Source organism: Mustela erminea, chromosome 11 (genome assembly GCF_009829155.1).
Source record: "Mustela erminea isolate mMusErm1 chromosome 11, mMusErm1.Pri, whole genome shotgun sequence".
In the NCBI taxonomy this organism is placed as follows: Eukaryota; Metazoa; Chordata; class Mammalia; order Carnivora; family Mustelidae; genus Mustela; species Mustela erminea.
In genome coordinates this window covers 96,773,811-96,786,689 of record NC_045624.1, presented here as the reverse complement: position 1 = coordinate 96,786,689, position 12,879 = coordinate 96,773,811, and the positions used below count along the sequence as shown (strand labels likewise).

Below are 12,879 nucleotides of genomic sequence, written 5' to 3'. Positions count from 1 at the left end.
GTACAAGCTTCCATCCTCTTTAGTAGACTGAATCCCTCCCCGCCTGCAAGTTCTCCTCTGAGTCTAACTTCAGTGCTTCAAGCTGCACTTCCGAGCTCGGGCCCAGAATCGGGCCCAGAATCGACCAGAGGCCTCCCAAGGTTGCTCTGGCATCTGCTCCCTATCCCTCCTTCCCTCTCTCTTTTAATCCAGGGGGCCGTATTTCCACACGGTCCTCCAGCATCCCCTCAACGTGGGGTGGAGGCCACCTGGGAAGAGCCCACTGTCCCTAGAAACACCACCACCCATCACAGGTGGCTCATTTCTACTACTCCCACCAGTATGCTGGAGACTAGGGTTGAGGCTCCACGTGTCTACACCTGGTCGTAAGGGCTCATGGCTTTTCTGAAGCATCCCTTGTCTCTTAAAGCAGACAGGCAAGGGGTCTGCGTTGCTAAAGATTTCCCACCGTCTGGCATCTGGCTGTTTGTCCTTCTGCTTGGGTCTGGCAATGGCCAGCACTCCTGAGCTCTCCATTCAATTTTTTTTTTTTTAAAGATTTTATTTATTTATTTGACAGAGTGAGCAAGTGTATGTGAGAGAGGACACAAGCAGGGACAGAGAAAGAGGGAGAAGCAGGGTCCCCGCTAAGCAAGGAGCCCGATGCAGGGCTCGATCCCAGGACCCTGAGGTCATGACTTGAGCCAAACGCAGATGCTTAATGACTGAGACCCCAGGTGCCCCCCAAGCTCTCTATTCTTATCCCTCTCTTGTGGTTTGCCTATCCCTGGGATCAATTTCTTTATTATTATTATTATTAATAAATTGCTCTTCCACATTAAGAAATGTGCTCTGCACATTACCTTTTTTCTCTCTCCCTTCCCTCCAGCAAAGCCCCAACAGGTGCCCTCACCCCTTATCTCCTGCATCTTTGAAAGCCCTATTTTGCACAAATTGCTTTCTTTTTCTGCCTTTTACTGTCCTTTTTCCACCTGCCTTTGCTGCTCTGTCTTCAGCAAAGTGTGTTTCTCTGTTTTCACGTGACCCTGGAAGCCCTTCTGCAAGATGAGTTTCGCTGCTGTTGCGAAAATGAGGAAACGGGCTCGGTAGCAACAGTCTGGCCAGAGGCACCCGGCTGGGAGAGGGGCTGGGACGTGGCCCTTTTGAGTATGAGCTGCATCTTCTCAGCGTTGCCTTCTCCCCTGCGCCACCCGCCCTCTCCATCCCTTTTCTAGGACCTGTGCTCAACAAAGGCACTTGTCTACGTGCTTGACTACTTCTGGGCAGGGAGGGGCTGCTTATGGTTTCCTGTTGTCTGTCTTCTGACGCTCCTCTGCTCTTCTGCCTTCTTCCCACAGAGCCGAGGACAGATAGCTTCAAACGTGCCTCCCCGTCCTCCTGGGGGACGACTCCCCTGCCTTTCCCCACTGTCTCCCATTGCTCTGCATACCTAATTTGTTTAATGTTCCCTATGATGGGCCACTTCCATCGACACCAACCACCGCACACGAATGCTAGCTGGTTTCCCTCGAAAATCCCCAAGGACGGTTTCTAAAAATTCATCTCCTGGAAGCACAGGTGACGTCTTGATGGCTCTTGGGACACGGGCTTCTGGGATTCTCCGTCTCACTGCCCCATTCCTTCAAACCCTTCTCCTCTTGCCTGCTTGACTGTCTTCTGTGCTTTTGCATTTCTGGACCTCCTGGCAGAGACCCATCGCCCCTTTGGCCCTGGCCCCTCCAAGAGAACGCTGGCTCCCCGAAACAGTGTCTTGCCACCCGCTGCAGATGGCTTTCCTCACCCGCCCTATGGCGTGGCCACGGCTTTACAAACTCAGCAAAGAGGTTTGTCAGGTGTTTTAAATTTTGTAATTCTGGAATCTGTTACAACCTTCATCCTACAAGAAGAAGCGGAAGCAAATCCTATCCCATCGCAGGCAGCCTCGAGGGAGCACCGGCAGGAAGCTGCAGGGAGTCACGGAGAAGCACACCCCTGCCCCCAGCTCCATACCACACCCGCCCCCGGCTCGCTGGCACCTAGAGCTCACGCCTCAGCCAAGAAACTCAGCCCGGGACGCAGTCAGCAGTGCCCGCCAGGGGCCTGGTGGCCTCGCCCCAGCCGAACCTTCCAGGTCCTGGCGGCTGACAAGGGACAGTGTACCTAGAATATTCTGAAGGCAGCTACAGGGAGCATGTACTGACCGCCACCAAGCGCCCTGCGTGCTGTCCTCTGCTCTCCAGGAATCAGGCGACTTTCAGTTCTCTAAAGGACACCCATCAACACCAGGGCTCACGGGCTGCAGGGCAGCTCTGGGGATGTCGGGGAGCGCTCCCTGGTTTCCCCCACAATGAACCCAGAGTCCTAACGCTGATGGCTGGGCTCTCGGATCACTTGAGAGCTTAAGTGAGCACATATTCACCTAATTTCTTCTGAGCGCCCCCCCATGTCCCAGGTGGGTCATGAGCCCGTGCTTGTTGTCGCCCAAAGTGCAGAGAATAGTACCCACGTCACTGGTGGTTTCAAGGTCGGATGAAGAAGACAAAGCAGGGCCGCCTGACATTAGCCATTCATGCGCCACCTTTGCAAGCTTTTATCATATATGTGCACCCTCACTGCCTAAATAGTTTTACTGGAATCTGACTTTCTACTTTATGTAAATGTGTCTTGAGAGGCAGTGTAACAGTAGCATGGTATATGATATACTAGAAACACTTGCAACAAACGCAAGACAGTCTTAAAAATAAATGCATCGATGAAAAAGAAGCACGCTCTTGTGTGTCCCAACTCTGGGAACCCCTGAAATGATGTGTGGAGAGCAGAGTGGAAAATCCAGAAGTGTGTGTGTGTGTCTGTGTGTGTGTGTGTATTTTACATGTGTGTGTGTGTATTTTACGTGTGTGTGTATATATATATATATATATATATATGAAAACCCTTATACCCAAAGTTTCACTGGTTTCTAAGACATGAAGACACAGAAAATGCATTTCTTAGTTACTACATCAGGATGTCCTATAGAGACAGAGCTGTGATGGTCTTCATAATGAACCCTAAGAACGTCACACGCATCGCCCTCCTTGGCTGTGGGGCTCACACCTGCCCCACACAGGATCCATCCCACCTCGTGACCTCTGCTCACCCTTCATGATACTCTTTTGTGCACATAGGTGGCTCTTAGTGTCACCTTTTTTTTTTTTACTTTAAAAAAAGAAAGAGAAAATAGGTATTCTAAGGAATTGCTGACTCATTATCTCATGAGAACATGGTTTAAACGTGTGAAAACTAGTCTTTGAGTTAGAAATCAAGTCTCACGTTGACTCTGTGACCTTGGACATTTCACTGAACTTCTTGGGGACTCCGTGATAAAGACAGCAGACCAGGTTTTGCAGACATGACCTGTGCTGTGCACATCAACCCCAGGGAGAGGCTGCAGGAATGTACGTACCTACCTCTGGATGGAAAAGGGGTGCGCACAAAGGCATTTTGACATTTAACCATTTCTATGCCTTGAATTTCATACTTGGAGTTGCATTTGGCATTGGAGAAACACGGCCGAGTGGGATAACATAAAATGGACAGGTCTGGCTTGCTCTAAACCGAAGCTCTAAAACAAACTTGTTTTTCCAAAGCACATAAAATGGATCATTTTCACTACCTACAATCCATAATATCACAGGTTCCTGCAGCACCGAGGGCATGGGAGACGTTCTAGGGATATGCCCCCACAGCGGGGAGCTCTTCCCCCCCGCCACGTGGTCCCCACGTGGGGGTGTCACTCCTCCGTGGTGCCTCTCTAACCTCCGGCACACCGGGACCCCACGCGGCTGCTCTTTATCCCGCATCTCCTTCGCATGGCGGTTGAGGAGAAACAGCAGGTCCGATGATCTCACCCCCAACCACTGACTGTGGAAGGATATGAAGGGACCGAGGTGTTAATGGGCACAGAGTGCGCGACAGCCCGCCAGCGGGACACCCGGACGGCCGACTCACCCACTCCTCTCTCACTCTTGGAGCTCTGCTGTCCGCCGGACGTGGTGGAGAGGTCTTCAGGGACCGGCATGGGCTCGTCCCCATCATCAGGGGTGTCACTCACTGGAGGGCTTTCCTTCCCTGAGGAAACAAGCAGCAGCTTGAATTTCTAAGGCTGTGGTCGCCTACAGCACGGGCAGCAGGGACCTGCACACAGATGCATTTAGGTGTATGTTACGTGTAATACACAGTGATTATTTAATCAGAATGAACAGTGGTCGTCGGACATTATCATGGTCACTTTTCCATGCCAAGTGACCAAACTCCCACAATTTTGTTTATGACGTCTGTGTCATACCCCGTTGCATGGCTACTCCAGGATTTATTTAAATCCTTTTTTAATTTTTGAATTTATGTGGTTTCCAATCTCTTTCCCTGTTAAGCAATACTGTGGCAAACATCCTAGTGGCCAGCCTCTGCCCGTGTTCTCAGTCAGGTGTTCCAGAAGTCTCAAGAGTGGGTCAAAAGGCAACTATGTTATTTTTTTTTTTAAGATTTTATTTATTTATTTATTTATTTGTCAGAAAGAGAACACAAGACGGGGGGAGAAGCAGGCAGAGGGACAAGCAGTCTCCCTGCTGATCAAGGAGCCTAATGCGGGACTTGATCCCAGGACTTTGAGACCATGACCTGAGCTGAAGGCAGAGGTTTTAACCCACTGAGCCACCCAGGAGCCCCAAGCATCTGCCCTTGTAAGTCTTACCACCCGTTATCCCACATTTTTTCCTCCAAGATGGTCCAATCTACCCCCTTGTAAGTGGGCTTTGTTCCACCTTCAGACTAATTGTCATTCAAGGTCATCTGACTGGTTATCTTGCTCAGAGCTCTACATTCTGGGTCTGCTCACTGCCCTTTAAAGACCCAGAGAATATTCTGCTAGTGACCCACTTTGATCCAACCAGGTGGGAAAAGCAAGCTTGCAAAGAGCAGGAATGCGGAATATGAGGCCTCTTGGGGCCACCATTCCTTCTGTGGAATTCTTGTCTTTGAAACACGAAAACAGGATCCACACAACTATCAAGCGGCTTATCCTGCACAAAGTGAGATTGACTGAAGGGAAGTGTTTCCCTGACAGACGGCCGTAGCAACTGTGACTGCATCAGAGGCTCCAGCAACGGGGAACCCGCCCCTCCCCACTCCCACTCTACTCCCAGAAATCCAGCACTGGGAAGCCACAACTGGCAGAAAACGTTTTTTTTCCTTTGAAACTGAAACATCTGTATCTCCCAACCCAGACATTACTTAAAATTAGGTTAGGAGACACAAACCACACGCAAGGAACAGCTGGTAAGGCCCAAAGCTGATGTGAAATAACCCATCAGAGCCGCTCCAGAAGACCAGGGGAGATGCCGGCCCTAAATGATGCCAACAGAGAAGAGGAAGGCGGGGGTCACACGCCTGCCGGCTGGGCTGCCAACCCGGCTTCCAGGCAGAGGACATCCCCACACAGACGAGCCCAGACTTTGGCGAGGATAGTGCTGAAAACTAGAAAACCTGGCCAGGAAGATTGAAGTGTGCTTGCACGTTTTTATAACTGTCTGGAAGAGCAACACCCACACTCCTGGGGACGGACAAGACGCGCTCAAGTGTCCCCGGGAGAGGACGTGACCTCATGGGCAGGCACGGAGGGAATGTTTTGGGGGACAGCCGTGCATTCTCTGGGAACAAGACACTGTAGCAGAATATTTCAGCTTAGCTGCAGCTGCCACAAGTGGCAGGTTTTCAGAAAGAGCATTATTGGGTCTATCCGGACAGCGAACGTGACCGTGTCATTAAAGGCAGGGCGGGACTATAAGGATTTCACAAGAAAAAAACGAAAGCCGGAGAGGAACTGATGGAAAGCCTCGTTGATATGCATTAGGTCAGTGATATTTCCAGGGCTCTAAACGGTGAGAAGTTAACAGTGACTAAAAGTCTCGTTGTGCTCAATTCCACAAATGTGGAACCACTGAACGGGACAATGTAGGAGGCAAATGGACCATCTGATAACTGGGTTTTCCTTACCTGTGCCTCGAGCAATGGTTTTCAGACTTAGAGGACTTCAGGGAGGTGGTCAGATTGTACAGAACTTCAGTACATAAAACCAGACTTCAGTGCCAAGTGGGGGCTAATGCAGTAGGGGGGGGGAGGAGACTGGAGACCCAGGCCACCTGCCTTCTCAAAGACCTCCTGAGGACTCCCCCTCCCCCAAAACAGACAGTGGAGACCTCCGGATGAGCCAACTGACTCAAGATTAGAGGTGTATAGAGCAAGGTGGTGTGCACCTGCGTCTTGGTGACTAACCGGGTATCATTATTATGGGGTGGGCGTGGGAGGCTGAGCAACAAAACTTTATGGGCATGTTTTATCTTCCCTGTGACACTTCCTTTTGGAGTACTCCCTGATCCCCCTGGTTGAAGAATTAGGACTTATCCAATGGAGGCACATGGGTCCCTGCTCTACTTAGCTAAAGCATGTCCAAGTAACTCTAATCATTCTTCTCGTAATTTAACTGCTCTGTGGGTTAGGGAATAAGGCTAATCACACCTTACTGAGGATGGTTATATCTTAGAAGTGCCTGCTAAGGGTTCTGTGGGTCTGGACGGGCTCCTGCACTGAATGAAATGCCAGCTCTCCAGCACCCAACAGCCCGTGCCTCAGTCCTCCCACTGCTTCCTGCATGGGGAGAAAGAGGAAGAAGAAAGCAGCAGGGAGGGTGAGTCCAAGATGCATGGGTCAGACAGAGCAACGGGAGCTCCCTATGTGGGAGAAACACATGGGCAGAAGGGAGTGTAAACTGTCGTCCCCGGCATAGACCTAGAGGAGAGGAGAGTGAGGTAACAGTCACCCGTCCGCCACCTCGAAGGGCCCTGCTGTCACACAGTCTCCGCTCACCTTCGCTCAGAGAGAGATTTTAGGAGGAGGCCTGATTTGCCTAAAACCCCTAAAGTCTGGGTGGTGCTGAGGCTGACTTACTCCCATGAGCCCTGGTGCCCCATGGCCCTGGATTCGCTCACGCTTGGAGATTTCTACGGTGAATACGGACCACTTTGGGAAAACCTTCCGGTCAAGCGAAGATCGTTCATGTGTTGATTTTAAACAAATTCGCCTCATGAACCACTGAAAAGGCAAAGCCATGGAAAGATCATAAGAGATACAAAAGTAAGGTTGTTAGATCAAGTCAACGCATCCCAAACACCAACACACAGTCGACCTGGGATACAGTTCAGACAGAAACATGGAGGAAGTCACCTCTTTAAGAGAGTTTCCTCAACAGATAAATGAAGCTAAAAACCATGATTTTGGTCTAACTCACAGGGCTCCTGTGAAGATAAAATAATAATGTGTGTGAGTGTGTATATGCTGAAGAAGCCTATGGGTCCATTTCTAAATGTCAGCCCACCACGGAAGCATGAGGTCTGTGTGCACCAGACTCTGGTGTGGTGTGCTGTGCTCTCACTTCTCCCAAGTTCACGTAGAAAGACAGGCAACATGTGGGGCCGTAGACAGCGAGAGATTGAGTGCTCCTCCTGGAATAATTTAGGAAGTGCAATGTAATCTCACTTAGAAAAACGAAAGAAACTTCTTAGCAATTATTTAATCTTACTACTTGCTTTTGCTTCTAATAAAGCATTACCTGTGAGAAGTGTTTGGGGCAAATTAGATGAGAAAATTTTATAATGAGCTTATCAAAAGCAAGCAAGTTAATTTCTCAAGTAGATTATAGTTCATCCAACAAAGTTCTGTGAGTCCCCATCTCCCAAGTGCAGGAGTGGCTTTTATATGCAATTACCCAGGGGAACATAATTCCTGGGGGTAAAGAACAAGTCAGAACACAGACTCCCAACTCTAGAATAGTGGAAACGCTTGCATCCCAGCATCCTGTCTGGCTCCCTGTGGGACTTCTGGTCTGTTCCTGAAATTTCCCCAATCTCAGCTCCCTGAAAATGGAAAATGGTACCTGTATCTTCTTCACTGGGGGCTTGTAAAGTTGAGGAGAGACAACACCCAGGGCAGTGTTTGGTAAACGTAAGCATTCAATCAAGCGATTTCCTAGGATGACCTTTTCCACTTCTATTTCAGTAGAAATGAGCTTCGTTTCTCTGAGCAGACTATGCTGCCTACAGAGCATACTTCTTGCTTCTGTGTCCCAACAAACATCACAAATACCGTTGAGAACACTTCCTGTACTGCTTTCAGGAGTCAGAGGATCCTTAAAAATCCACTGGCTCAGATCTCTCATTTTGCAGTGACATGACAGTGCTCTGTCCAGGAGGCAGAATGGGACCTCTCTCAGGTTCTATAGTTGGGGACAGAGATGGACATAGATACTGGCCTCACTATGTCTCTTCCCTTAGAAATCAAAACAAAAAATAATGCGTAGGCATAAAAATATTTTGGAAAGACTGACAAAGAAGAAAGAGACAAAACAAAAACAAAACAACCATACACACACACAAACTTTACCCAAAGAATGAATAAGATATGCCCTAAAGGAAAAACCACCAGAAAGAAAGGATCAGGTGATTTGGGGGGAAAAAAAAGTCAGATATTAAGTATTTCTTTCTTTTTCAGGTGAATATTTCTCAGATACTGATGGAACTGTTGATCCTGGAGCATCTGAACCCAGGAACCTGGCAACTTCCTGGTTCACCTTAGAAAGTTTGTTGTTTTCTTTCTTGGGGGCAAAACCTGACCATGAAGAATTTTCTGGGGGAAAGACGGAGACTGAGTAACATATGCCTCCACAGATCAAGAATGTCAACTCCTGTTTGACTAAATGCATGTCCTCCTTCTTCTTTTTTTTCTTCTAAGATTTTATTTATTTATTTGAGAGAGAGGGAGAGCATGGGAGCACAAGCAGGGGCAGGGGCAGAGGGAGAGGGAGAAGATACTCCCCACTGACCAGGAAGCCCGATGCGGGACTCGATCCCAGGACCCTAAGCTGAGCCACCCCTGTGCATCCTTATTCTATAACTGACAGTACCCTCAATTTTCAGAAATGGAAAAGACAAAGTGATGTGACTAGGTTTGAGTTGGAGAAGCAGCAAGAATTAGAAGAATCCTTCAGATCTTTAGGAAAAATGGCAGGACCCTTCAGATGCCCCATGGGCTGTGCACGACACTTCAAATTTCATCGACCAAGAATGCTATTAGTGTTTTGGAAGTACCACCTCCCTTGCATACAAACTAAATTTCAGATCCCGTCTTGAACCTTCTTCACCACAAAAGAGTTTCATTTTTCAGGCAGTCTCGGGCCATGGGTGTTACAGGCAAACAATGGATCATGGAATACTCCATCATAAACTAATGATGTACCAAATGGTGAGGAATGTAAAATAATAATAAAAATTAAAAAAGAATAAAATGTTTTTATAAAAAGAAACCCCTTAAGCCAAAAGCAAAACCTATACCCAAAGGAAAAAAAAAAAAAAAAAAAGAAACCAAACAAACAAACAACAAAAAAAAAAAAATCAAAGAATTTGTTCAAGGAAAACAAATATGCAAGTAGAACTTAAAGCTAGTAGATACTACCTGTAAAGCAAAGAGCAACCCCTCTTCCACAGCCCGTCCCTCCCTCCCATCACCAAGCTGCCTAGGGGAAGTCTAGGTTAGTAAATCTCTCTCCAGAATCTTCTCCAGCATGCATGCAAGTGTGTAGGAATGGTGAGTGTGTGCGTGCATGTGAGATGCGTGTTTATTTTACAGAATGGATCACACTTTGCGTGCCATCCTGAATGTGGCCTGCCTGTCAGCATAGGTCTCGGACGTGTTCCGCTATGAAGGTGTTCACACCACCCCGTTTGGAAGAGTGGGACAAACAAGTGTGTAGAGATGCCCCAGTTTTTTGGACATCAGAGCCAATGCTGCTCCAACACTCTTTGTGCTTACGGGTGCATCTCCAGGGAGAACTCCTTCGTAGCCCCAAGAGCTCAAGCCCACACTTGTCGAATGACCGGAATCGCTGGCCCAAAGGAGGCAGGGGATGTCTGGGACCGGGGCAAGAACTCGACTGTCTCCCCTGCACATGCGTCAGTGAGCGGGCAGCCACCAGGTTGGGCAGCAGCCACTCAGACTGAGGGGCAGAATTCAATACAAACTTGCAAACGGGTGGGGGGCAGGTCAGCCGGGCCCAGATGACAAGGCCAGGCCATCCTGCCTCAGACGCCCACCCAGGACTGGCCATGAGCCTGGGCGGCCCTAAAAGGTAAAATAATAAAAACCCACAGCCCACAGGGGCTGCTCTTGCAGTGGACACCTCGGGGTTCAGGACCAGACACCAGGGGGACTTCTTATGCCTAGGAACACGGGAGCCATGGGGGCTTTGCTGGACGGGCTGGTGGGTCACCCCGCTCAGCACCGACTAGCGGGATAGTCTGTGACCCGCCCCTTAGGCTTTATGTCCCATTCCCTACTGCTCCACTTCCTGGTCTCCCAAGATGACAAGAGCCACATCAAATATGGCTTGAAAGAAGATGTAGCTGCTTCCAAGCTTACCAGATATTCTGAGTTGTGCCTCAAAACTATGCTTTTCAATTTCTTTCTCCCGCTCCTCCTCCCCCCCGCCCCTTCCTCCATCTCCCGCTTAAACACCTCCATTGGCACCTGCTTGGGGTCCAGAGCAGACTCATCAGTCACTCCTCCCTCCACAAGAGAATCAACATATATTGGACCTTTTCCAGGGTGCTCTCAGATTTTCCAGCAGAACTCATTTTATGCTTGGAGATTTTTCTATTCAGGTTCTCCAATAGGGATGAACTCTAAGACTTGACATAAAACATTGACACGACTTCCATCTTGGTCTTCCCTTCTGCAGGACAGCCTGTCTTCCTCCCTCAGGAAGACAACGAGCACCTTGGCCCCGGCACCCTGGAGAGGGGTCCTCATGGGCCCCCCATACCCCACAGGGTCTCACCTGAAACTCGGGACATGTCTTGACCCTCATCAGCGTCCATTGTCCTCGGGTTATCTGAGAAAGAGAGGAAGGGATTTTAGCTTAAAGCAAATTACTAATAAGATAGAGAGAGAGAGAGACACGTTCTATGTATTTAACAACAAGGTTATCTACCAAGAATAATGCATTTTCCTCCTCACATACTTGCTGGAGTATCAGACTGGCACAGACCTTGATCCTTTTAAAAACAGCATTACAAAGATTTATAAAAATATCATTACAAGCACAGGAGGACCAAATTTGTTATTTATTGTTAATTTCCTACTGCATAATAACCCAAAATGCAAACTGACTGCAACAAAATTAAGCAGAAAATTAAATGGCCCTGGGTCATTGTAGGCACAGAATTCATTCTCTTGGCTGATCCATAGTTATGTTCTTTCTAATTTACTGAGCATGCATCGATGAACCTTGAGTCAGCTTGGTGACACGCGTACAATCAGCAATCAAAAAACGAAGCAATTTGCTGAAGAATGTCTCATTTACCCAGGCAGGGCTGCATCTGTGAGCAGCTCTCGCACTCCCTCCATCAATAATGAATACACCTCCAGCCTGGCAGATGGGCAACGCGGGCGCGTCCGTCTTTGTCCGCCACTGGCTCAGGGACCCTGCCTCCGACGTCGCCCATGCGCTCACGCAGGGAGAAGGGAAGCTCACGCAGCAGCAAAGCCAAGCGGGGAGAGCACCCACACCTTCCTGTTTGCTGACACATGGCTCGGCTCCTCACATCGGTTTAAAAAACAGAAAACCAACTGGGAAGAGCCGCCCTTGGTGGTGAGAGCCAATGTCCTGCCTTGAGGGGCGAGCTGCCGCACGTGCTGGTGGGGGCAGTCGGGGCCCTTGACTGGCCTCAGAGATCATAGGTGCCCTAGGGGATGACCCCTGGGAGCCCAGGGGAAAGGGAGATCTGTGGCCAGCGGCGGATGACCTCAACCAAATCTGCTCGTTTATGCTCTGTTGGACAACCGACAGGACAGACCCTTCTCGAAGCAACACACTGAGTCCATCTGTTGGCTCTAACTCAGGTCACCTCTGTTTCTTGGGATGGGGGGTGCCTCTGCCTCTTTGGTTCAGGTGTGTGGATCTGAGTGTGAGGCCAGTTTGCAGCAGACCTGGCCATGTGTCGGGGGTTCAGGGGACTGCACTATGCAGGCAGGGGCGGATACGTGCGTGTATAGAACAGCCTTTATGGTCCCCCTGGAGTCCATATTTTCAATTTCTGTAGTATCAGTACAAGTCACGAAGAAGACACGAATGACTGTCACTTTTTCTGGATGGGGAGGGGTTTTCATCTATTTCTGAAAGTCACTGAACCCGTCTGAAGCGTAACCTGATTTTTCCAGGCTGCTGTGGGGCACAGGGGTACGGCCGCTGGCCACAGAGGGGCAAGAAGGCCCTTGACCTCACGTGGGTTCTGCCGCAAGACTGAGGGTCCACGAGCCAGGTGAAGCCAGACAAACCAGCCCTGGGAACCAGCTTGAAACTGCCCATGCGCCCAATGTCTCATGGCCCCCTACGTGAAAATCTATGATTCTTCTGAAACCATCCAAACAATTATAGAGAGACAGGATGGGCTCCCATGAGAAAAATCTTTGTCATCTTTGGGTGGCATGAATGTGGGGTTCTACTCAGTGAAGGTGGGCACAGTGCGGTGTCACTGACCTGTCTTCAAGCGCCCTGAGTTGAGTGGCGAGACAGACGGCATTACTCAAATCTTGTGACAAATCCTGGACTAACACAGAATCTGTAGAATGTTGACTTGGACCCTTCTCGCCATGCAAGTGACACATTTTTCACAACTTTTTTTTTTTTTTTTTTTTAACAAAGACAAGAAAATGCCAATAGCTTCCACACACACACAGTGCTTTTTACAAAAACAGGACACTAAACATATTCCAAATGTCCTCTTGTAAAGTGTTTTTTCATTGAATCTGTCA

The 12,879-nt window shown here is 49.0% G+C and overlaps 1 protein-coding gene across 10 annotated transcripts in view; it reads right to left on the bottom strand.

Moving 5' to 3' along the window:
- The window catches only part of IKZF1 (IKAROS family zinc finger 1), a 94,777-nt gene that overhangs the window by 69,784 nt on the left and 12,114 nt on the right, over window positions 1-12,879 (bottom strand). For 2 of the 10 annotated variants that reach the window (XM_032306112.1, XM_032306117.1), the window contains exons 1-3: window positions 11,429-11,899; window positions 10,904-10,957; window positions 3,970-4,089 (exon numbers count right to left, since the gene is read on the bottom strand). In XM_032306112.1, coding sequence (XP_032162003.1) covers window positions 3,970-4,089; window positions 10,904-10,957; window positions 11,429-11,444 — 190 coding nt within the window. In that variant the 5' untranslated portion in view covers window positions 11,445-11,899. Of the gene's footprint in view, window positions 1-3,969; window positions 4,090-10,903; window positions 10,958-11,428; window positions 11,928-12,879 lie in introns of those variants that run through there. The other 8 variants (XM_032306110.1, XM_032306111.1, XM_032306121.1 and 5 more) reach the window with 7 other exon arrangements.